The sequence below is a fragment of the Lottia gigantea genome, assembly GCF_000327385.1.
Source record: "Lottia gigantea unplaced genomic scaffold LOTGIsca_35, whole genome shotgun sequence".
NCBI classification, from domain to species: Eukaryota; Metazoa; Mollusca; class Gastropoda; family Lottiidae; genus Lottia; species Lottia gigantea.
In genome coordinates, this window is record NW_008709190.1 from 425,409 (window position 1) to 451,104 (window position 25,696).

Sequence of the window (25,696 nt, forward strand, 5' to 3'; positions counted from 1 at the left end):
ATGTTGAATTTTTTTTACATGTAAAGATACTTGAGTTTTAATCTGAGATTCAGGAGGAATCTAGGCCATGTTTTTGATTGCATTTTGATCAAACTTTATATTCTAGAGTGTTCATGTGTTCCTAATGTTGACTGTATAAATGTACGTTTCTATTAAAATGTAGAACAAACTATAATATTAGGACATGGTACTTTATTTTATAGGTTGAAACAGTTGAATTTGAAGCAGTAGATCTAAAAGAATTACAGAGTGTTATGATGGAGCATGATGGAAAGGGTTTTGGGGCTGGATGGTTTTTAGAGAAAGTAACTATAACAGAGACTACTGGTGACAAGTCACATATAACTTATATCTTTCCTTGTAACCAATGGTTAGATAATGGTATTGGTGATGGGCTAACAGAAAGACGTTTGAAATGTTTAGGTAAGTAATGTATCTTTTTGTTAGATGAATGCTAGACTTTGGCAATTTGGATATTATAACTTAATTTTCTGTCCGTTTCTTTCAATTTGTGGTAAATACTCAAAACCAACAGAAACAATCTATTAGCAGTAAAATGAATTCTGATTCAATCAGGTAAAAATTTAAATAAACTAAAGAAAAAGTTTCCCAGATAATAGATGGCTCATGTAGTAAAAAAATCTCAAACAAAGAAGTATAGATTTGTGTATGTTGAATCTTGTAAATGGTGGATTTTTTTGTTTTTTGTTTACTATGTTGATGAATATACTAAGTAATTGTGTTTTACTACTTATTACAGATATACTGGATACCTCACATAGATCACCAACCAGAACCAAGAGTAAATCAAGTGAGTACATGTATTTTTCCTTATTGGTTATTTGGTTATGGTATAATAGTTGCATTCCATTTTATTTCATACATCTGAATGTAGATATCTCCCCAAAGAGTTTAAATACATACATTATGCATAGAAGGCTCAGGTTCTTTTCTACATGATCAAAGTATAAAAACATGATTTTGTAGTTTCCTTGATTCAGCAGCATTTTCTGTGCAAATTTTTTGAATCTTATTTCTCTCCATTAGAAGTCAATGGATTTGTCAAATACATCTGTTGTATCAAAAATCCTGTTGTGTCAATTTTTTTTTAGATGAATTTGCTGTACAATAGATTTATTAAATTTCTGTTTCAGAAGGAAAATGGAAAGTGAAAGTAAAAACAAGTGAAGAAGAAGGTTCAGGAACACATGCTACAGTATATTTAACTATATTTGGTGATAAAGGACATTCAGAGACTATACCATTAAATACTGGTGGAACTAAGTCCCATGATTTTATTATGGGTAAAGAAACTGACTTCCAGGTTGGTCTTTTTTATCTGTAACACATTTGAAGGCATAAACTCGTTATGTTTTAGTCAGACAGTTCATTTAAAGGGAAGTATTTATCTAAATATTTGCTTTACCAGCTGACAGTGTGACAGACGTCAAGTTTAGTTAAGGTATTTGTATCACTTTCTAGAATTAATGTCTGTAGTCCAGTATCCTACCATTGAGCTTTTAAACTGAAATCACCTGACTTATTCTCGTTATACTTACAAACTCTGTAATAACTGATTCTGTTTATTAATTTAGAATCAAATTTAGAAAAGTGATGCTATAAGTAGGTTACTAATCAACTGGTAAAGAAAATAATCAGATAACATCTCACTATTGAGTGAATTAAAGTACTTAATATATGCATCAGTAACCAAAATGATCCTCAGTTAAATTAAATTGTTGAAATATATAGAATTTTAAACTTCTGTTTGTTCTGTTTATTGTAGATAACCGTAGGAAATATAGGAGAAGTTAGTAAAATAAGATTAGAACATAACAATGAGAATAAAGATCCATCATGGCATTTAGATTGGGTAAATGATTTTGATTTTACAAGACTTTATTTTTACCAGGCCAACTTTAGCACAGATATAAACATTGCTGGTGCTTGAAACAAAGCGTTCTGCTGCAATTTAGAAATTTCACCAGCTGAGTTAGTTAACTTGTGTGAACATGCACCATATGATAAGATATTTGATATTTTCGACCAAATTACCAATCTATAGTGCAAGACTAAGGAGCTAAAATGGAAAACATATAGAATGAGACAATAAGTGGAGGGCTTGTGGGCCACAAGCTGTGCTTTTTAAAGATCTCTCAATATGTGGTGCTAAAAACGGAGAAAGCTATTGTCAATCTCTTGGCAAAATGTCTTAGCATGATATTGCCCATTTTTCATTGTCCAGTAAGCCAGCTGGAATTATAGGACACAAAACATGATTTGTATGATGTCCAACAGAACTTATAAATCAGTCATAATATACAACGGACAGTAATATCATGGCATCTGTTGTAGGTAAAATTACTGTGTGAAGAAACAGGAGAAGAAATAGTATTTTATGGTAATTGTTGGCTATCAGATAATCAAGGTGATAAACAGATCTGTCGTGAATTACCAGTTATTAAAACAGGAAAACCTTCATTACCTGGTAAGTAGTGATACATTACTTTTCATTGTGTATATCAATCTTATTATTTGATCATGTTACCCTCCAGAATTAGGTAATGTTAGAAAGATCTTCTTCTTCTTTCATAATATATTTGATTTTGTCTGATAAAATGAAAAATCCATTTTTACTTGTTAGTTAGATGGTGGTTTTGTTCTCAAAGATTAACAATTAATATAGAATATCACTGTATCAGGTAGATTATCTTATGAATAAATATTTTCAGTTCTGCAATATGTAGTAAGTTTGGAAACTGGTAAAGATCTACAGGCTGAAGCTAGTGAAGCTGTTATTTCTATTAATATTATTGGTGAATTGGGAGAAACAGGAGTAAGACCACTAGTTAATTCTCTAGCTGGTAATAAAGTACTATGGAAATCAGGAAGTCTGGACTATTTTACTATAGAAGCAGTAGATGTTGGTAAAATCCAGAAGATAAGAGTTTTGTTTGATGGAGATGGAGCAGGTGAGACTATGACAAATTAGCAGCTTGGTGGGTAGTCTGAAACATCTGCCTCTATTACAGCCTCTGATGGATATTTGACAGTAGAGTCAGAAAAATAAATGTTAGTATCACGTGAATCTGTGAACTTTTAACTTTTGGTTGCACATGCAGTTTTAAATGGCCGATGCTAGATCAGTTTCACCAAAAAAAATTTGATGGAACTGGAGATATGGTGTAAGGGAGTATGACTGAACTACAAAAATATTCATCTTTCCAATTATACCTGGGTTTTGCAGATTCGTGGTATCTAAATAGATTAAAAACCCTCTCACCTGCGGTATGCGGAATGTCCCCATTTAACAAGGCCTATTTTTTCTGTCTCTACGTCAGCTGACAACTGTCCAAATAGCTATCAGAGGCTGGAATATAGACAGATGTTTCAGTCTACTTGGTGGGAAGAATTTATTGTATTCACAGTTCTGATAAGCCATCAGTGTGTAACCTGCTGTGAAAGATATCTAATGTTATAAAAATTTGAGATGATTAAGCACTTTTGACAGATTATTAATGGAATAATGGATTATTAGTTTATAGTTTTGAATAATAATCAGTGATAGCCTGATAATGACAACACTGAGTTTATGTTATTCTAGTTTTGGATTCTGACCAACAGGTTTTATTCAACCTATGTTTGATGTCTATTAGAACCTTGTCGAATGCAGCATTTGATCTATTCTGCTGATCATGTTTGGAAAATAGAGCCAAACTAACAGCACTGAGTTGTTCTTGTGTAATGATAAACAGTAAAAACATTACAGAACATTGTTGGTTTTTTTTTGTAGAGAAAAATTGGTATTTAGAGGGAGTTTCTGTCCGTGAAGCTCCTGCAGCCATTTTGGAAACTGTGTTTCTTTGTCAACAATGGTTTGATTTTCATAATAAATCTTCAGATGTCACAATTGAGTTTTTTCCTAAAGGTAATATTTGAGAAACTGGACTGTTATTCCAAAGGAAATAAAATATAAATGCAGGTGATCAATAATCAAACAACAGAACAACATTATCAGCTGAATCCCTGAGTCAGCAAGTGCCAACAGAGTGGAGTCTATATTTGTCTATTTACAATATTTGCACTTGTAGTTTTATATTATTATCAGTTGGTAACAATTCAGGGTTTTTGTTTGAGATATTCACAACAACTTCTACACGTAAATGAATGTTAATGGGGTGAATCAGTTTTTTTTAATTATTGAGAAAGGAGTTATGATAAGCCACAAAGGCATAGTAATGGACAATCTCATTAATATTTTTGATATTAAAACTTTTTTTTGACAGAGACTAAATTTGCCAGTGCCTTGCCAAAATCTGTTGTCAATAACCTCTTTACCAAGCAACCACCATCAAAAGGAAAATGGGTTCTTACTACATATATTGGTTCAGAGGGTGAAGTAGAACCTGATGATCCAGTCTATGTTACAATCTCTGGAACAGCTGGACAGAGCTCACCTATTCAAATCAACAAAAATAGTGCCTTAAAACCAAATAGCACTGTGCTGACTGAGGTAAATAGAAAAGTTTTATGATTATGAAGGTAATTGTCTTGACAGTTACTAGAATTAATCAATTGTGTTGATGAGAATCTTCATCATTACTTTACTTTTGTAGATATCTGTACCACAAAGCTGTTTTATATTTTCTAGGTCTCCTTGGGTGATATTGGTACTATTTATAAGTTACAGGTCAACTTGGATATAAACAGTACTGAATCTTTCAACCTAAATAGGGTAAGCTTATCAAATGCGGTTTATGTAATAGAGAACATAATGCTTGTATTTGCACCATTTTGCTCTCCAGAGTGACATTTATGGTTTCTGTAGGTCTTGAATAACTTGATTTACTTGGAGCTGGAATGCTTTGGTATCACAACTTCATAATCTATTAGCTTTTTAAGTGTTCTGATACCCATTGATATTCATATACCTTGAGATGGTGTTGGTAATCTATTTCAATGTCCCAAACTGATATATTAGATTTAGGATCACTGTCTTACTTTTTGCTTTCAAAGCTATTACATGACTGCTCATTCAATTTTCTATTAATAAAATGTTCATTTAGATGAAACTGAAAGATAAAGATTCGAATGAAGAGTATAGTTTTGAGGTTTATGATGTGATCAAGTCAAGTAGTGCCAATCCACTTGGTTTAAAACTTCTACCTGCTACAAGACCTGATGTACCTCCTCTACAAGGTATGACCACATCTAATCATAGTTTGGGTCCTTTTACCGACTGATGTAAACATTGAATAGACAAAAGTACAAAAAGTAAATGTCAACAGAAGAAAAACACAGTTGATATTTGCTGGGAATACTATTTGTTCCTGTTCTTAGCCTAATTTCATTCAAATTGACAAAAACTGTTTTATATAAGTTCTTAAAGGGATTGTAAAGAGGATCTCTAGATTTTTTTGATATGTGTCAGGGAAACTGATAGCACCAATTTGCACCATTCCAAATGGCAGTGGTTCCTGCAATTCCACTAAAACTTAGTTATTCACTTATTGCAAAGGGCCATATGTGATAAAGCATATTTTGTGATTAGTGATGTCATAAAACATGTAAAACGTTTTTGTGGAATTGAAAGAACCGCATACATCTGATTGAAAATTGGAATGGTGCATATTGATGCTATCATTTTCCCCGATACACATGAAAAATTTAGAAAACCTTATTACATTCCCTTTAAATGAGTTTCAGATATCAAAACCATTACCAGTACAGCTTGATGAAAACGGCCGATAAAATTTTATTTGAGATATAAGAATTGACATGTCTATTTCCTTTTCAGAAAATATATATGTAGTCAAAGTAAAAACAGGAAGCCAACCTCTCTCTGAAACTGAGGCAAGAATCTACTGTTTACTGATTGGTAGTTTAGGTGAATCTGGAGAAATGATATTGTCTAACTGTCGTCTGGGTAAAGGATTATTTGGCAGAGACCAGGTCAGTATAGTTGAAAACTGATTAAAAATCTGAAAATATAGGAATCAGCTTAGAACCAGCTTTATTGTTGAACATGTTGTGTTTACAGTTTTACACAACTTGTTCGCAGAAAAATTTAGCCTCAATCACAAAGTCGCATATTATTGATAGCTTGCGTTGTACAAGACTACCGTTTAATTGGAAGTGAATTATTTGTAAGCAGTATGCCTCCTATTGCCTAAGGACATAAAGCTAGCTTTTATATTTCCATTGAGTAAAATGAAAGTCGGCTTTAAGATAGCTTTCATTTGGCCCAGGATAAATTGCCAAATGCAGAAAGAGAGGTTTTCAGTTCGCAAACTGTTCCAAATTAGCAACTTGGTACACTCCTGGTATCACTACTCTAAGTCCCTTGTACAATATTGAAAACCCATAGACATTTGGTTGACCATTATATTCAATATATTCATATATGTATGAACTATTTGTAGGAGAATGAATTTGAAGTAAGAAGTTTAGATATTGGTTGTATTAAGAAGATTAAGATAGGACATAAAGAGTTTGGTCGAGGTTGTGGATGGTATTGTGATAGAGTCATCATCTCATCTCAATCTAAACATTCTCAACAATATATTTTTCTTTGTGACAGGTAGGTTACTATGAGTAGTTTTACTCTTGTATAATGAATATAAACAGTGAATCAGAATTTCCAAATTGTCAATATGAATGTGCCAACATATCCAAGGATCTATCTGTAACTGTATTAGTTTCCACAAAATATTTGATTCTTGCTCTTACCTGTTCAGCCCCGTCTTTAGGGTTGGGTCCTTGGGGGCTGGACCCTAGTAAGTAAGAATTAAGACCCAGCAAAACCTTCAGTTTAGTAGAGATTGATTCATTTACAATGTCTTTGTACAAAATCAAAAAGATATATAGATTTTGAGACGTTTTTTGCACTGCGATATAGTCAGAAATGAGTTCTCTGGGCCTTTAATTCCTCCAAGTAAAAAATCTTGCCAACGACAGGCCTGTACCTGAATTATTTCTAATGTTCTATTAGTTACATTATTTATGCATATTTGGGTTCCATCAAAACGTAAACGCAGCCTACCCACTTTCCATTTTTAAAGTGAGGCATTTGGAGGTATTTTTCTACATGTTCAGATGAGTAATTGAAAATATAACAGACAGAGTGTATTTATGTTTTGACAGTACCTGGATGTGTTTTACAATTTTTCCTCAACTGTAACATATGGACATCTGAGAAAACATTGTAAACATTAGATACAAAGAGAATTTGTTTCTTGTAAACTTGCAGGTGGTTAGATTCTGGTTGTAATGACAGAAAACTGATGGTAGAGTTATCCCCCTTAGCTAGTCTGCCACATCATGATAATGTTCCACAACCTGTAAAAACTAAATCTAGTAAGATTGATTCTCCTTCAATATATAATACAAGGCATGCTTTGTACATTGTAGACATCTTTCACAGGAAAATTTGCAATTTTTGAATTTTTTGTTTAAATTATACAGCTGCTTGAACAGTATATTTAAGCTATTTAAGCGAAAATGAATGGGTGGCCCAGAAAAACACTTTTCAATTTAGGATTTTTTAAAAAATATTAAAGCTTCGATCATGATATTTTGACCTCATATTTACATGGATATTAGAAAGTTGAACTAATGTTCATTGAGGATGACATTTTCAGCAGAAACAAACCCCCAAAAAGCTCTTTCCATGCAAAAATTGCCTTCTGAATTTTGAAATATAAAAGATGAATGGCAACCTCAAAATCCTTATTACAATCAAATGGTTTACAGTTTTTCCTCGAGATAGCTGGAGGAACTGATCAACAGAATTAGAGACAAATGGAATAAAATAGCACTTGAACAAACCATACAGGCAATATCTTGTAATGGAAAATAGGAATTATAGTAAATACTTTCAGCAAATATAGCTTTGATACTTTATAAAAAAAAACTGAATTGAAAAATGTTATCGTTTTTTCTGGCACACCCGATATAAGATTTAAAGTTGTAATAAGGGAAATATTTTGCATTATCATCTTTGGGAAATACTTTATGAAATACAACTCTTTATTACAATCGCTGTTTCAACTGATGAAGACTAGATAAACCTGGTTGAAACGTAGCCTGTAATAAAGATATTAATTGTATTCTATAGAGTATTTTCTAATTTATAATTCGTGTCAATAACTTTATGCCATTTAAAGAATATCATCTTTGATTATGTATTTAAAAAGTAGAAAATTTTCTTCTATTAATAGAGGGTATATGGATGTGTTCTGTTGTAACAGCTACTGCTGATAAAATATCTCCATCATCTAATAAAAAGTCAAGGCATGTTTTTATCAGTGTGTTTGGTAACAAAGGTGTTTTTGGACCAAAAGAATTGGCTGATAAAAATCGCACATTATATTTAGCAGGACAGAAGGACATATTTCATGTAAGTTACTGACGAATTTGGTATATAATTTAGTTAACAATGTTAATGGTTTGTATAGTGAAATGAAATTAATGGAGTTTTACATCCTACTCTTCTGCTAATGAAGACAGGTAATACCATGCAGTGTGCAATGAGGTAAATTTTGCCAGGACAGTGGCATTATCCTTTTTTTTCCATTTCCAATTGTCATGGGATTTTTAACATGCACAGCCTGTAACACAGGGCCTCAGTTTTATTGTCGCCTCGAACAACTACACGTTTTATCTATGTCAACCCCTCTGACCGACCTGCATCACTGTCATGAGGAAACAGGGAAAGGTTTGTTAAGTGGCAATGTAATTGCTCAACAAAAGGCACAGGGTTAAAGTAGTGTTCAATATTCTCAGAAAAATTCTTTACAACTTGTTAATGCTTTTAACACAGGCCCGAAAAAACAAAACAATGATATCATATTTTGTCTAAAAATCTATTTTAATAACCATCTCAATGAAACAGTGACTCAATGTTTTACCTAACCTGAAATAGAAGTTTACCTATTCAAGTATAAGTATAAAATACATGTAACAAAATAGAGAGGAAACACAGTGGCTCAGTGAGTTAGATGCTTGCTTGCTAACCCGAAGGTCCAGGGTTCAATCCTGGCATAGGTCAAGAATTTTTCAACCCGATTTCCCCCTGTCAGTGATGTAGGTAAGAGGTGCTGACATGGAAAAAACATCTAGTCGTTCATATGGAACAATAAACTGAACAGCTAAACAGCTACAGGCTGTGCACGTCAAAGATCTCGTGACAGTTGGAAATCGAAAAAGAGCAGGCTAATGCTGCTGTCCTGGCAAAATTTCCCTCATTGTACCCTGCATGGCGGTGCCTGTCTTCATTAGCCCACATGATGCATAAAAATAGGACGTAAAACTCAACTGAAATAACCATCAACCAGTATGTAGAAATATGTGTTTATTTGTAGTAATATTCAGTGATTGCTGATGATTGAAATATTGTGTGATTATTCAAATTGTAGGGTTTAAATCTGGGTTCTATTGGTGAGATACAGAAAGTAAGAGTTACTTGTGGACTTGAAAATGATGTAACAACAGAGTGGATAGTTGAACAGGTAGACCTTTGTTGATTTACTTTAATGCTAAGATCAAAAAATAATCATATAGGTATTTGTTTACATGATTAAAGCAACTGTATTGTGAGATTGGCCAATTGGCTTCTTCATTTGAGCCATGTTAGACCTGTAAGCAAGTTGTTGTGATAACCAACTCATGGGGCTAAGTTGGCTAAGTTGTTAGACTATGACTCCACATGACTTTAGTTTACTATGGCTATATTATAAAGTATAAAAATTAATGACTTTAAAATATAGACTGAAATAAGGGAGGGTAATATTGCGTTATAGGAATATTAGTTTTCTGCAAATACATCACTAAACAATGATCAATGAGTAACACCAGATAGTGTACAATTTCGAACAGATACTTATGACACCCAGCAAAAGTTTCATACGCAATGATTGATAGCAAAAGTTGACTTCTGCCCAGCATTAAGCTGCTCGTTCATCTAGTTAGTCAAAAATATCATGGTGTTGGCTTGGAAAGGTGAACAGTGACTGATGGCTACAGCTTACAAGTCTAAGCCACATTGATAAAGACCCATGTCCCATATATTTTGCCATCAGCCAAATTTCACAGTTAAAAGTATTAGAGAAAATATTTTATTGTATAAATTACAGGTGATACTACGAGATGAAGAGACAGGAGAACAGTATGTATTTGATTTTAGTGCTTGGGTTGGTGATAGTAACCATGGTGATATACACAGAGAAATGCCAGTTATTAAATCTATTGAGAATTTTGATAGTGGTAAGATATAGTTCTGTAATTTTACATGACAATTCTGCAATACAGATGTAATATTCTATAAAGGAACAGAACGAAAGATTTCTCTTCATGATTTTCCTCCTATATTCATTTGTATTTGCGTGGTTTCTGTGTAAGACACTAAAGATCTATTTGGAAATCAAATAGGTGTTTGAGTTGTTTAAGATCTGTTTTCTTTTTTCAGTTTTGAATTATTATGTCAGTGTTCACACATCCGAAAAGAAAGGAGGAGGAACAGATTCACAGGTTTCTCTTACTATATATGGAAAACATTCTGATACTGGCAAGCGTAAACTAGTGCCTGAAAATCCCAAGACTATATTATTCAAAGCTGGGCAGGTAATACTTTAATTATTTAAGAGAAATATGTTGTAAGGTATTTGATCTAAAATTTTCACTGTCTGATTATTTAGTCTACATTTCCATAACCACAACTCTAGTGCATCTATGTACATAAGACCGAAAACTGTACTGATTCACATGCAATCAAACTTAGCATCTATTGATTACTCATTACCCTATGTTTGATTAATTTCCATCTTCATGTGTGCCTTGGTGATAAGTATGTTATTTATACAAAATGCTAATTTGAGATTTATGATGTGTTCCTGACACTAATAATGATATTCAATAAGTCAATACATGTGTATGAACAAATCAATTTTTAGGTGGATCATTTCTACATTCAATCTGTTGACCTTGGTGACCTTGATAAAGTTTTGGTAACCAAAGGACCAGGTGAACCTTGGTTATTAGAGAAAATCGTTGTCAAAAAACAAGAATACTCAAGTGAAGAATATGTGTTTGAATTTAATCATTGGTTGAGTAAGGACAGTCGAACTAAAGTATATGAAGATACTCAAACTTTAACTGCCATAAAACCTAGCAATATAGTCACTCCAATTCAAAACAAAACTAGACTACAAAAATCTGGTAAGTTTATTACATGTATTCATTGATAAATAACATCATCAGGTGAAATGATGAAATTTAACCTTGTCATTATGTGATTTGATTAAAGGAACAGGTTAGCCATCCATTTTACCTTAGTCTCAGAAACGGGCATTTTTTAGCCAAGCTAATCAGTAATAGTGTTCACAGCTCACCGTTTTGTCCAGAATCATCCACGTTTAAATGACTACTCACATATTTTTCGGACTTTGCCATACATGGAAAAGACATAAATAGAAAGTGAAATTCCTAGTTTGAGGTATTTTGAAGGTATTATGCAATTTTCATACATTTCTAGTACTTCGGAAAACTATTTACATATATTCAAGTCCCAAATCCACCCCCAATATTGGTGAACCTGTCCCTTTAAGGCCAAGAATTTATGCAGTTGAGCAAGCATTAGCTTTGAGCTATCCCTGTTTTGTTGTATTTCGCTTTTGCATCAAAAACATTACTTTCTGATTATATGATGGATCCAGCCCCATCGTCATGTATAAAATTCATTCCCAAGCAACAGGGCTGACTGGATCACATTATTAGATATGCAGAGTTCCAGCTTGGCCCATTTAATTACGCTTCAAACATTATAATCTCCCTTACAAGGCTGCCTTCAGGACATTTACAAATATTACAGATACTAATGTAGGCAATATATCTTTGACAATTTCAACTGTGTAATTACAGTTGATAAAAATATAAGCTTGAGTACACATTATGTCTTCAAAATTTGTTTTTACACAGGACAATTTGCGGCCAAAATTTGTAACTTTTTGGGTAGAAATTTCTAGGAGGGAAATGTGTTTCTTTTCCATATTAACTTACAAAATATATTTTTATCAATTTAAAGTCATTCTAAGACTAACAGTACTATTTTGAGACTGATATTCCAATTTAATAATAATTAAAAAATATCGAAAAAATTCAAAAAACATTTTCATTTGCTGAGACAATAGGTTTGCTTCTGGACTAAAATATCTCTCACCATTAACATTTATTTTTCAGAAGGAAGGTATAGAGTGTTCACAGTGACTGGAATTGGTCAGTCCACAGCTCATGTGTCAGATATTCTTCTTACTTTCTGTGGTAAACAATCTGAAAGTTCACCAGTATCATTAGAAGGTGATGGTGATGACAACTTTCAACCTAATCAAAATAGAATCTTTCAGGTAAAATACTTATTAATACTGTTTTCAGAAATTATCATCCATTAAAAACAAAAGCCATTGACAGAAACATAAGGGAATCTGAGAGAAGCTGGACACCTCTAGTTACAATAACAGTAAGAAGTCCTATGTTGGCTGATGTTGACAAAACAAGAGAAAAATAGTTTCTAACCCACATTAATTGTCTATATTCAATTATTAGGTTCATATGAATGATGATGTTGGTGAATTATTTAAGATGAGAATTGGTTTCCGTGACAACATTCAAACTAAATCATGGAAATTGCAGCAGGTAAAATACTCTTATGCATATTTTCTAAGTTGAAAACTTTCAGTTTAAGCTGTTATTACTTTAAAGATGGTGGATCTAACCTTGGCTCATGGTGACTGTGACAGATAGATCTCATAAGATACTTTGAATTGCAAGTAGACCAAAGCCCCACCTTTAGTAGCAACAAATATATTAAAATGTTTAATTGATTTCATCGTGATTTATATAGGATGCAATGAGCATTTGCCATTTAAACGAAGACCCAGCAAAAACCCACTTTGTGCATTCTATAACATAATTGAATGCAGAGTAGAGCAATCAAAAATGGTTATCTCACGAGTTCAACCATTTATTTCAATGAATTTACATCTGAACCCAGTCAGTTTTATAAATTACAGTATAAGCTCTGTTGTAATAAAGGGAATTTCAAGTAAACATGTTGTCAGAAACATCTTCCTCATTTCAAACTTGTGAATGCTCTTTTGACAGTTGTCGGCTGGAGAAGGCCCTGCTTTGTGGGGATTTTCCACACCCCTTATTTACCTCAAATCTGAAAAAAACTGATATATTTGGAAAGATGGATACCTTGTAGTTCAGTCATAGTTGCAGATAATTCCAATAGAACAAAGCCTAGTTTTTCTGACTCTACTCCAGCTGTCAAAATAGCTATCAGAGGCTGGATAAGGCTGAATAAGATGGTAATTTATAAATATTCAATATACAAAGTAATTAATATATCTTACAGATTGTTGTTCAAGATATTGATACACATGATAAATTTAGTTGGTATTTTGCTGAAGGTGTTAATATTGACGATAAAAAAGATGGCTGGGTAGAATTTCCAGTTGAATGGCCAGGAGTAGCACCACTTCCAGGTATGGTTCCAGTGTCTTTAGATTGGTTATCTTAACATTAATATAGTATCAGTGCTGCCATATATTTAAAGATGGGTTCCCTCATTTTCATTTATGAAAATCAAAATGCTAATACTTATATGAATAGAAAGTAGATGTGTTCTAATGACTTGGAAAAATACCAGTTTGTCTCACATGTCCATAATTAATTCATAATTAACTAAATAAGACGAGAATTACCAGCAGAATTCCAATGAGTGGCCAATCAAAAACGGTCAAAAAGTCTTTTTTTGTTTATCCAGACTGTACATACATGGACATTTATGATTGGTTAAAACTTAAATTGTGTCAAATCAACTTGTCAACATAATAAAGATCCAATTTGGATGAATTTTTGGACTAGACTCTAAAAGCAAGTTTACAAGGCTAATGAGTCAACACATCTCCTACAACCAAAATATGAAGAAACAGGATAGATAACTGCAAAAGACGGCTTTAAAAGTTTTAGAAACAGGTGTGAAAAAAATAAACCTTTGCACCATTGAGTCATTTTACATAACATAATAGATTAAACTAGAACAATGACTGACAATACTTAAGTTGTTATGTATTCTATATAGATATATATGATATTAAAACAGAACCTGAATCATGTTGTTACTTAGAGTTTAACGCTACGCTATCTTCAGACAACTGACCATTATTGAGCACTATTTTAACAGTGAAAATAGTTTATTATTGTAAATATATATATATATATTGTAGTGATTAAGTATGATATAGATTTATATGGTGATGTTAAAAAACCACCAACTAAAACTCCTCTACATTGTCAATTATATGGTGAAAATGGTACAAGTGGTAACAGAATGCTCAAAAAACATCTGACTGGTAAAAACCAACAAGTATGTCTTATTTCTTAAAATGAACAATTCTATCTCAGATTAGAAATACATGGAACCTGAAGTGGAAAAAAATTAATATTAACAGAATTATTTCTGTCATCAGGGAGTAATGATGGCTCCTAGGCACTTGCATTCTAATTTTCATGATACTTTCCATCTCATCATAGGCTGATGGAACAAAAGACTGATGTTTGTTTTGCTACTATAATTGCATGTTGTAAATCCCTCAAGTATTGGAAATGAAAATTAAAAAGCTAGAAAATGTTAAGGAATAGCATTGTTATTGACATCATAGGCTATAACTGCTATTGAAGTTTAGGGTATATAATGTTTTATTTCATTTACACTCAGGGTTCAAAGGGTTAAACAAGATTCTATCACCAGATCATGTAATGTTTTTCTTGTTACTTAGGTTTTCCATTATGAAATTGAGGCTGTACAGTTGTTTGATATAAATGAAGTTTTAATTGGACATGACAACACTAAGAAAGGTAAGAACTAGGTCTGTCATGTCTTAAGTAGGTCTCAAATGACCAATCAGTGCTATCCCTGCTGTCTTATGGGAGCATGTCTGAGAGTATCTAGAGTAAGGTACAGGACTAAATAATGGGTACAGGGTCTCCTCTAAAGTACTGCTCTTTAGGTGGATGATAGATTGGCTAACCTTGGTCATTAAAAATATGATGATCTCTTGTCATTAATGAATCCTTGTGCATTAAACATTGAATATGTACATTTGTGGTGTGCATTTGACCTAATTCTCATTTTTTTGGTGAGCAACTGTCCGTTGAGAAATTTACCAGTGAGAAACTTTTAGGTGAACAATCGTCCGTACCTCCGAACGACAAGTGAGAATCTGTTTGTAAGCAATCTCCATATCCCTGAACGACCAGTAAGAAACTGTTTGGTGAGCAATTATCTGTACCCCCGAATGACCAGCAAGAAACTGTTTGGTAAGCAATTATCTGTACCCCCGAATGACCAGCAAGAAACTGTTTGGTGAGCAATTATCTGTACCCCCGAATGACCAGCAAGAAACTGTTTGGTGAGCAATTATCTGTACACCCGAACGACCTGTAAGAAACTGTTGGGTGATCAATTATCGGTACCCCCGAATGACCAGCAAGAAACTGTTCGGTGAGCAATTATCTTTACCTCCGAACGACCTGTAAGAAACTGGTCGGTAAGCAATCTCAATATCCCCGAACGACCTGTAAGAAACTGTTTGGTGAGCAATTATCTGTACCCCCGAACGACCAGTAAGAAATTGTTCGGTAAGCAATCACCATATCCCCGAACGACCAGTGAGAAACTGTTCGGTGAGCAAATATCTGTACCCCCGAATGACCATACAAAGTTGTCATAATATATATATACATAGGACAGAATAATATGTAGCCATTTTCATGAATTTAAAATATTTGATGCTCTAATATGGCAACCATAAGATAAATATAGAAATTAAGATTTTGAAATATTTGAAAAACTTGAAAACGGCCCATAGACACTTTTATTCATGAAGTGAAGCGCCTATAACGATAGATACAATAGATAATAATTTTAGCAATTTGCTAAAAGCACAAAATTAACTCAATCATGGCTCACAGAACTTAGGTAGGATATGTTTGAGATTCAAGAGGGTGGGCAACATTGACAACAAATAAAAGGACTCGTTCTAAGATAATAGGATTAAAGTCAAAAAAATATTATTTTTCGTCTATTTGGCAGATGTAACTGTTCAATAATCAGTTATTGAGATTATTGGCAAGTAAACTCAGGAACTCAGTTTTGCTGCTGGTCATTTATTTAAGGCGATTAATTTATACCACATCCTGATAATCGACCATCAAAGCAAGTTGATATGATTCGCTTAATTAGAAACGTCTTTATTTGTTGGTGTGATAAAAGCACAAGTTTTCATCCTTAACACATCTTTTTGAAAGAACTTTTACCTAAGAAAAGAAAAGTGGTTAAAGTGAAAATGTCACAAGAAAGTATGAGATATATATGTTCAGTTACTGAATCAGAATAATTATGAACATGTAAGAAATTTTGCATATTTGAACCATAGGTGCTGGATTTCATCTTCAAAAATTACAAGTGAAAGAGTCCATTGAAAATGGTAAAGAATTTACATTTGAATGCAACCAGTAAGTATTAGTAAATACTCTAGTATGTAGAGTGTTGGTTTCTTGGTGGTGGTGTCCATGTCAGGATCACAATGTATGATTCAGAGGATGTAAACCCAGGAAGGAATAGGGCCATGGGCGCATTGGGCTGGGCTGGTTTGGGCTGGTTTGGGCTGGTTTGTTGAAGTGTTTACTGACCAGTGTGGGTTTATTTAGCCTGATGTGTTTTTTGAGATGATCACTGTATAAAACAGTTTATTTTACCACAATATTACTTCAAAATTGGATTTTATAATCTTAATAGTGGACAGAAGATAAGTACTACCTAAGCCAACTCTTTATCTAACTCTTTTTGGCTGATGAATCTAACAGCTAGTTGCTGTAGAGTTTTAATCGAAATATGAGACCTTCAATGCTTTGTAATTTTGTTAGGAATCTCACATTGATGTTCTATTGGTTGATTTTTCCCTTTGTTTGGTTGAAGGTGGTTTGATGTTGGGCAGGCGGATCAGAAGATAGAAAGAGTTCTAAAATTAGAATCAAATAAGCCTCATCAACCAACAACTACACCTGTTAAAGCAAAACCTTCCCCACAACCAGCACCACAACCAACACCACAACCAACACAGAAAAAACGTAAGTATACAAAGAAAGAAAAATGTAAGTTCATTTTCTGTCAATTGTGATCTTTATTAAGCAATATTTTCTAAATCTGATTTTAGCACCAAGCGGTGATTGGAAAGTGGAGATTTATACCTCTGATAATATAGAAAATTCAGGCACTGATGCTAATGTTGTTCTGACAATATTTGGTAACCATGGTAATTCTGGTCCTCTCCCTTTGGGTGAACCTGGTATTGGTTTCTTTGAAAGTGGACAGAAGGATGAATTTGAGGTGAGTTTTTTTCATACCTATACTTTAATGGCTATTCTTTAATAATTTTTTGTGAAAATTTTGATGCAAATTGATATATTGATCTGTTGAAAGGTCAAGGAATAACTTTTAAAAAGGTGGCTTGAAATGTAAACAGTGTTTGTAGATATAAGCTCCGCCCCTTAACCGACTACTTTTATCATTGAGTTTGATTGAGGCGGCCACTACACTGCTACGATGTTGTTCCTTTGAACATCAACAGAGCTGAAATCAAAACTTCAATAAATCATAACAGTATTTTCCAAATTTCCTCGAATGTGTACACTCCAAATTCCAACAATATCATGAATTTTGGACTTATTTTGAACTCGTCTTTCAATATTTGTACTTTCAACGAGGTCGCTGCATCAACTTTCAGGTAGTACTATAAATAGGGTGAAAAAACCTGAAAGGACTGAAAAACCTGAAAAACCTGTGTACACTTATGTATAAACAGCTTAGTGGATTTATACAGTGTACACAGGTTTTTTCTGTTTATACATTGATAAAATGGTCAGGTCATTCCTTAATTAATGAGTTAAAAAGATATGAAGATAAAATATTAAGTTTATTCCATCACTCTTTTTCCCTAAATGAATTATTAGTTAAACTTCCTTTTTCTAAATTTGCTATTAGTGGGATGACCTTTTATTGTCATATAACTTTAATTTTAATTTTCCTCTCTTCATAAGATTTGGAGTCCTTCCCTTCAGATTAAAATTGATTTCATGTCCTCTAGATTTATTTTAATGTTATGACACCTCTTCATGCATGTCATGAAAATTGGATATATCAAACCTTCAACATAAGATTAAAAAAAAGAAGAATGGATCAATCACTGTCAATCTTGACATATTAGATTATAATGCAAAGAATCTAATGTTTTGTTTTTTCATTTTTGTACGCCCACATGAAATGGGGGGCAACCATGCCGTCACCCATGTCCGTCTGTCGGTCCGTCCACTATTGCTCGTAAACACTCTACAAGGCGCAGTTCTTGACTGATTTTAACGAAACTTGGTATGGTTGTTTGTAAACACCCAAGGATGAACCCTATTGAAAATCAGCAAAATCAAGAAATATTTAGTATGAGTTATTGCCCTTGTTCTTGAAACGCTCGTAAACACTCAAGAAGGCGAAATTCAAATGAAACTTGGTGTGAGTGTTTGTTATCACCTAAGGATGAACCCTATTGAAAATCAGAAAATAAATAATTAGTATGAGTTATTGCCCTTGTTCTTGAAAATGCTTTAAATTTTAACTTGTTAATACTCAAGAAGGAAAAATTCTTGACAGATTTTAATGAAACTTGGTAATTTATTCAGTATCGCCTTAAAAAGTTCAAAAGAAGTGTATGACTGAATGTTAAATATTTCTTACTGGTAATTGTTACTGTTCTGCCAAATATTTTTATTTAAAATCAAAGCTGCCAGTTGGCGTATATTAGTTTGCTTGGCAAGCTATCTTTGTTTATTTGTTTTGGTTGTTACCAGGGAAATGTAAAAAATTTAAGAGAAACAGAAAAAATTTTCCAGGGACCAAACTAATTAGAATTTTCGAAAAAGATCATTATTGTCTTCCTTATGGATTACGCTTTCTAAAAAGACTAAGACTTCACATAATATACTGCTCAATAATCAGCGAAAACTAACCAGATACATAAATACTTGTGTTTATTTCCTTTCTCCAATGTTTAAATATAAAGTAATAACAATTATCTGCATTCTGGACCCAATAGTACATGTACAGTGGTGTAACCGAATTTCGTCAAAGTTAAAAAAAACGAAATTATAATATAATTATAAAATAATTATAATTGGTTTATTTTGATTTTCTTTATGAATCCTTCACTTTGACCCATATTTCATGAGCAACCAACTCGGCAACAGCGGCAGAATGCGTCACCTATTTTCGTGTACAATGTTTGAACTATAAATAAGTCTAGAAAAACACGTTGTATGGATACCCGGTGGTATAATTAACTTCTCTTAGTATTTATCTTTAATATCAATTCATTATAACTAGTGACAGTTCCTTCAAAGAACCGCGATTTAAAAAAAAAATAGTGACTGACAAAATAAGATACGTAGCGTGATTTATTGCTAAAAGTCACTGAAACAACATAAGAATATGGTCCACTTTGTGTTCCATAGAAATTTTCTGCTGACACGAAATCTGCTAGTTGACTACCTGACTTCATTCGTTGGACTACATTCTAGCAGACGACACTTGTAATTCCGATTACCGCTTGGGATTATAAGGAAATTCGGCTGATAAAAAATGGTGACGTTTGGTAATAACTGAAATCCTCCATTTTGTATTTGCCAAAGTATACATTAATACGTTTTACCTTACTTGAAACTATTGGATTCATTCTACTAGCTGATATTGTACAGAAAACCCATGTTTATCAAAACAAACTAATGTGGAGGTTGCGCAAGGTTGCTCATGTAAATTATTAATCCATGAATAACAGGTTTCCACGAAATTAGGTTACTTGACTGTAATTATTTAATTTACTGTACTGTTTAGCAACAGTTCAAATAATTTACAGATTTCACCTTCTTGTTTTATTATCATCCAGTCATAACGTCTCTTGATCAGGGAATTCCCTTCGTTGACAATTACCGCTTGCAAATCATTTTTATATGCCCACATAGAAATGTGGACGTATATTGCCGTCGCCCCTGTCCGTCGGTCTGTCTGTCCGTCAACATTTCTTGTGAACACAATAGAGACTACAGTTTTCAACTGATTTTAATGAAATTTGGTTTGATCATTTATATTAATGAGATCTTGGTCAAGTTCAAATTAGACAATCTTTCCATGAACGGTTTTTGAGTTATAGCCCTTGACTTAGGCAAAACGCGTCAAAATTTGTTTGTGAACACAATAGAGACTACAGTTTTCAACTGATTTTAATGGAATTTGGTGTGATCATTTATATTGATGAGATCTTGGTCAACTTCGAAATTGACGATCTTTTGATGAACAATTTTTGAGTTATTGCCCTTGACTTAGGCAAGACACGTCAAAATTTGTTTGTTAACACAATAGAGACTACAGTTTTCAACTGATTTTAACGGAATTCGGTGTGATAATTTATATTGGAGGGATCTTGGTCAACTAAGAAATTGACAATCTTTCTATGAATGATTTTTGAGTTATTGCCCTTGATTTAGGCAAGACGTGTCAAAATTTGTTTGTGAACACAATAGAGATTACAGTTTTCAACTGATTTTAATGAGATTTTTGTGATCATTTAAATTGATGAGATCTTGGTCTGACGCTTGTTCGGTGAACGTTTTTTGAGTTATTGCCCTTGACTTACAGTTTTCAATTGATTTTAATGAAACGTGTATGTTGATGCGATAATTTGATGTATTTGGGTTATTGATATTAATATTAAATTTCTTTAATATGAGAAAATGCATACTTTAGTCACTAAAGACTGTTTTAGCATCTCTGACAGCTGCCAGTGGGCGTATGTTACTTTGCCTGGCAAGCAATCTGTTTTAGTGTTTTGATTCAGTATTCCGTTTGGTGGCATTTTGTTTCGTTTATTATTGCTTTATAAAGCTACACTAACCCAGTTCAGCAAAAACTGTGTTCCAACGAACATGCTTTAGTTCAAGTCCAAATCCCTTGATTAGACTCTCACCACAGCAATGACATAAATCAGGAATGTCTTTCCAATTCTATAAATAAATATAATTGCTTATATCTCTGCCACCAAAAGAAGCAGGTTCCAAAAACTTACACAAACACATTTTCTTTACAACATGACAACAGGCCTGTTCATGACATGATTTTTTCTGTAAGCTAGCGTAGGCAATACCCTTAATTAAAAGTATATACATTAATTGCAATTATTTAGATATTTTTGGAGCCAAGTGAAATAGGAGAAATTAGAAAGATAAGATTAGAACATGATAATGATGGACAAGGACCTGGTTGGCATGTACAGAAAGTAAGTAATTATGTTTAATAACTTGTATTATAAGTGTGCTAAAAAAAAAATCAGACAATTTGAGCTGAAACAACTGTAATAGCATGCAATTGAAAAAGTTCTTTGTAGCTATTTACAGTTTGACGTTCCATTTCCAAAAAAATCCTGTGTAGCTGTCTTTATGTTTATAGTTACTATTCAATTGTCATAAGAACATAGTATATTTACCAATAGAAAACATACATTTTTTGATGTGCACATCTAGCTGCATATATATTCAAAATGGTACATTACAAACAGACATGTGATATTTTAAACCTGCTGCAGACGCTGTTTTTTTCTGCAGAATTTCAAAACAGGAAAATGAGGCCATTTTGATCACTTACGTGACATGGATGCAGTCCGAACATTCTTCAGATGTTTTCGTTCACATACAGAATTCATTGAAGATTTTCTAGTGAGACAATAGCTCAGACGGCTCTCATCTGCGGTGAAAAAAGTAATGAGAATTTTGCTAGCTGACAGCCTCTCGAGGCAGGCAGCTCAGCTAGTTCCTCTTGTCTGCAGCAGGCTTTAAGTGTTTTGTTTTGTATAGGTTGTTATGGAGAACTTAGGTAACCAAGAAGAAATAATATTTCCTATCAATAAGTGGTTAGATTATAATGATAATAGCTATGGTGATGTGGTAGTAGAAGTACCAGCTGTTTCACCTAATACTAAACCTGCTGAAGGTACTAAAAACTTATTACATACTTAGTGGAATAGTGGAAACATTATTTGACTTGGTATTGAGGCTCTCACCTCCTGCAACTGGGGATACAAATAGGGAAAAACTGTAGGGTTCAGATTCCAAAATGGTCATTGAAACACCATCGATGGGGTTCTTCTCCAGAATTTATTTTTAAAATTGAAATGGTTTGGTGAATGACACATAGTTTGAGAAAAATAAAAAATATGGGATACAATTGATCTATTTTTATATGCCCACAATCAAGTATGGGCGTATATTGTGGTTGCCCTTGTCGGTCCTTCGGTCCATCGGTCGGTCTATCTGTTCATCGGTCCGTCCGTCCGTTCACATTTACCTCGTGCTCACTCTACAGGCTACAATTCTCTGTAGATTCTTTTCATCTTTTGTATGTGTGTCAATATCATTATGAAGATGTGCACTAATGAATTTGGTGATGATCTGATGATTTTCTTGAGAGATATCGCATAAAACTCTGATATCGCGTTCGTTTTTTTTTCTTCACTTTTTTGGCTCGTGTTCACTCTACAGGCTACAATTCTCTATTGATTCTTTTAATCTTTTGTGTGTGTGTCCATATCATTATAAAGATGTGCACTATTGAATTTGGTGAGGATTTGATAATTTTCTTGAGAGATATCGCATAAAACTCTGATATCATGTTTTTTCACTTTTTTGGCTCGTGCTCACTTTACAGACTACAATATAGAGTTTGTTTTACAGTTCACATTTAGCTCTTTACCAAGCTGCTGGTGGGCGTATTCGCTTGCGAGACTTGCTGCAAGCCTATGTTTCTAGTGGGGCAAATCCCTCCAGCCCCCTACCGTTCTAACACCATAACTGATATTGCCAATCTCAAATCGAAAAAAAGGAGGCTCATTCTTGTCCTGGCAAATTTCATTTGACACTATGTGGTGTTGTCTTTCAACATTAGCCCAATGTACAGTGAAGTAAAAGGTAAAACTCTGTTTCATTTTATTTTTGTTGTGAAAAATGAAAAAGTGGGCTAATTTTTCTGTCCTGGCAAAAATTACCTTATTACACTCTACATTGCATTGTCTGTTTACAATATGTCAATCAGGAGTGGAAGATATAGTAAAACTCATTTGTTAAATTTTTCAGTGTATAAGTATTTTGTACAAACTACTACTAGTAAAGATAAAGATTCTGGTACTGATGCCAATGTATATATTAATATAATTGGTACTCAGGGTGATACTGGTAAAAGATTTTTACTCCATAATCTTACAGGCAAGAATAAATTCCAAACAGGACAGGTAAATATTTTAGAGGATATAGAACAGGTCAATATACTTTATGTTAAAGGGGTGTCATCATCTTATAATTAGTTTGTGTAACTAACACGCTCTGATGTTCCTAGAAAAATAGAGACTACAGTTATTATACAATCTTGATGAAACTTGGTATGCATGTATATATATATATGAGATCTCGAGTCGAGCTGTCTTTTCAAGCAGAAACACTTCTTGGAGCCTGGTTTTATGTTAGCTGAATTTGAGTGAAATGTGCCAAGGACCAAAATAACAATGATATGAGGTTTATATTATTTCAGACTGATAGTTTTGAAGTGGAGGCAGTGGATATTGGTAAGGTACAGAAAGTTTTTATAGGTCATGATGGATTTGATGAGGGAGCAGGCTGGAAACTAGAAGAAGTCAAAGTCAAGCAGTCGAGAACATCCAGTGAAGTTTGTTTATTTTCTTGTGGAAGGTGAGTAAAAAGATAGCTTGCGTTGCAAGGTAACATACGCCCACTGGCAGCTGTCAGAAATGATAAAACAGTCTTTAGTGACTAAAGTACGAATTTTCTCATATTGAAGAAATTATTTATGCTGAATAATTCCACAAAATTTTTTAAAATCAATATCAATAACCCAAATACAACAAACAATTAAATCACACAGCTCTAATCAAGGGCAAAAAACAACGTTTACAAAGTCAAGGGCAATAACTCAAAAAATGTTCATCAAAAATATCTCTTGTTAGAACTTGTCCGAGATCTTATAAATTCCAATGATCACACCAAGTTTCATCAGAATCGGTTGAAAACTGTAGCTTCTATTGTGCTCACGAACTATTTTTAACAAATTTTTACGCGTTTTAACAAAGTCAAGGGCAATAACTCAAAAACTGTTCATCGAAAATGCGTCAAGTTATAACTTGTCCGAGATCTTATCAATTCCAATGATCACACCAAGTTTCATCAGAATCGGTTGAAAACTGTAGCTTCAATCCTGCTCACGAACTATTTTTAATAAATTTCAACACGTTTTAACAAAGTCAAGGGCAATAACTCAAAAACTGTTCATCGAAAATGCATCAAGTTAGAACTTGTCCGAGATCTTATCAATTCCAATGATCACACTAAGTTTCATCAGAATAGGTTGAAAACTGTAGCTTCAATCCTGCTCATAAACTATTTTTAACAAATTTTGACGTGTTTTTACAAAGTCAAGGGCAATAACTCAAAAAAAAACGTTCATCGAAAATGCGTCAAGTTAGAACTTGTCCGAGATCTTATCAATTCCAATGATCACAGGCAACCCCATGTGCTATGGAGGAAATTTTGCCTGCACAGAGACCTACTCTTTTTCGAATTCCAACTGTCAATGAATCTTAAATTATTACAGCCTGTAGCACACGGGGCCTCGGTTTATTGTCCCATCCAAACGACTAGACACTTTTTCCTATGTCTGCCCCTCCAACCTATATCATTGCCAAGGTGTAACTGGGTTGAATATTGCTGGTATAGTCCAACAATATAAAAACACCAGCATTGTTTAGCAAATAAACAGTAATTGCTCGAAAAAAACATGAAACGAAATCCCAATAAAGCCCAAGATTGAATGCTCCTATGCCATTGTTGTGGAGAAGTTTTAATTGTTCTTTTCTTTTTTGATGATAAAAAAAATTGATAATTGTTTTAGGTGGCTTGATGAAGATAAAGGAGACAAGAAAACTGAAGTGGAACTCAATCTTACTAAGGTTATAACTGACAAAAAACCTAATGGTCTTAATTTCTAATTATTTGCCTAGGTTACTGCACATTTTTATGATTTCTGTAAGATGAACAGAAGTGTTAACTAAAAGTTTATGACAAAGCTATGAATTTAGCTTTGAAATTTTTTACTTCTGACTTTCATTTACTGTCATGTTCGTTCACAATTCTCAACTGAATAATCTGCTTTGTAGCCTATATTGTATAAGTATATAAGTTCTTGCCTATATTTTAGCACTGTACTAATTTATTATATTAATTTGAATGACCCAATACATCATGATTATAAGAATATACAGAAGAGATAATTTAGCTTGAGGGATTAGAAAATATTTCAGCTTTACAACTTCTATGACCTTTCATCATGTATATAAACTAATTGGTAATCTAAAAGAAATAAAAAAGGAACTTTTTTGCTCAGTCAGTGACTTGTTTCCATTATTGTTTTGTCCTGTCTGTTTCTACATTATATGTACATGTTTTGACAATATATATAAAATAATAATGAAGCCAT

The 25,696-nt window shown here is 33.3% G+C and overlaps 1 protein-coding gene across 1 annotated transcript in view; it reads left to right on the plus strand.

Annotated features, from left to right (window-relative positions):
- The window catches only part of LOTGIDRAFT_162634 (hypothetical protein), a gene marked incomplete at both ends in the record, with an annotated part of 33,443 nt that extends 8,235 nt beyond the window's left edge, over nucleotides 1-25,208 (plus strand). Inside the window, 31 exons of the mRNA XM_009058647.1 lie at nucleotides 204-423; nucleotides 761-811; nucleotides 1,155-1,324; nucleotides 1,787-1,873; nucleotides 2,356-2,488; nucleotides 2,733-2,972; nucleotides 3,794-3,928; nucleotides 4,287-4,513; nucleotides 4,652-4,735; nucleotides 5,067-5,199; nucleotides 5,798-5,952; nucleotides 6,423-6,580; nucleotides 7,250-7,356; nucleotides 8,220-8,398; nucleotides 9,417-9,509; nucleotides 10,134-10,263; nucleotides 10,466-10,620; nucleotides 10,950-11,214; nucleotides 12,235-12,398; nucleotides 12,598-12,687; nucleotides 13,412-13,541; nucleotides 14,286-14,425; nucleotides 14,838-14,916; nucleotides 16,497-16,575; nucleotides 17,039-17,214; nucleotides 17,277-17,449; nucleotides 21,345-21,437; nucleotides 22,012-22,147; nucleotides 23,287-23,441; nucleotides 23,738-23,895; nucleotides 25,112-25,208. Coding sequence (XP_009056895.1) covers nucleotides 204-423; nucleotides 761-811; nucleotides 1,155-1,324; nucleotides 1,787-1,873; nucleotides 2,356-2,488; nucleotides 2,733-2,972; nucleotides 3,794-3,928; nucleotides 4,287-4,513; nucleotides 4,652-4,735; nucleotides 5,067-5,199; nucleotides 5,798-5,952; nucleotides 6,423-6,580; nucleotides 7,250-7,356; nucleotides 8,220-8,398; nucleotides 9,417-9,509; nucleotides 10,134-10,263; nucleotides 10,466-10,620; nucleotides 10,950-11,214; nucleotides 12,235-12,398; nucleotides 12,598-12,687; nucleotides 13,412-13,541; nucleotides 14,286-14,425; nucleotides 14,838-14,916; nucleotides 16,497-16,575; nucleotides 17,039-17,214; nucleotides 17,277-17,449; nucleotides 21,345-21,437; nucleotides 22,012-22,147; nucleotides 23,287-23,441; nucleotides 23,738-23,895; nucleotides 25,112-25,208 — 4,392 coding nt within the window. The remainder of the gene's footprint in view (nucleotides 1-203; nucleotides 424-760; nucleotides 812-1,154; nucleotides 1,325-1,786; nucleotides 1,874-2,355; nucleotides 2,489-2,732; nucleotides 2,973-3,793; nucleotides 3,929-4,286; nucleotides 4,514-4,651; nucleotides 4,736-5,066; nucleotides 5,200-5,797; nucleotides 5,953-6,422; nucleotides 6,581-7,249; nucleotides 7,357-8,219; nucleotides 8,399-9,416; nucleotides 9,510-10,133; nucleotides 10,264-10,465; nucleotides 10,621-10,949; nucleotides 11,215-12,234; nucleotides 12,399-12,597; nucleotides 12,688-13,411; nucleotides 13,542-14,285; nucleotides 14,426-14,837; nucleotides 14,917-16,496; nucleotides 16,576-17,038; nucleotides 17,215-17,276; nucleotides 17,450-21,344; nucleotides 21,438-22,011; nucleotides 22,148-23,286; nucleotides 23,442-23,737; nucleotides 23,896-25,111) is intronic.
- Between the last annotated feature and the right edge of the window lie 488 nt (nucleotides 25,209-25,696).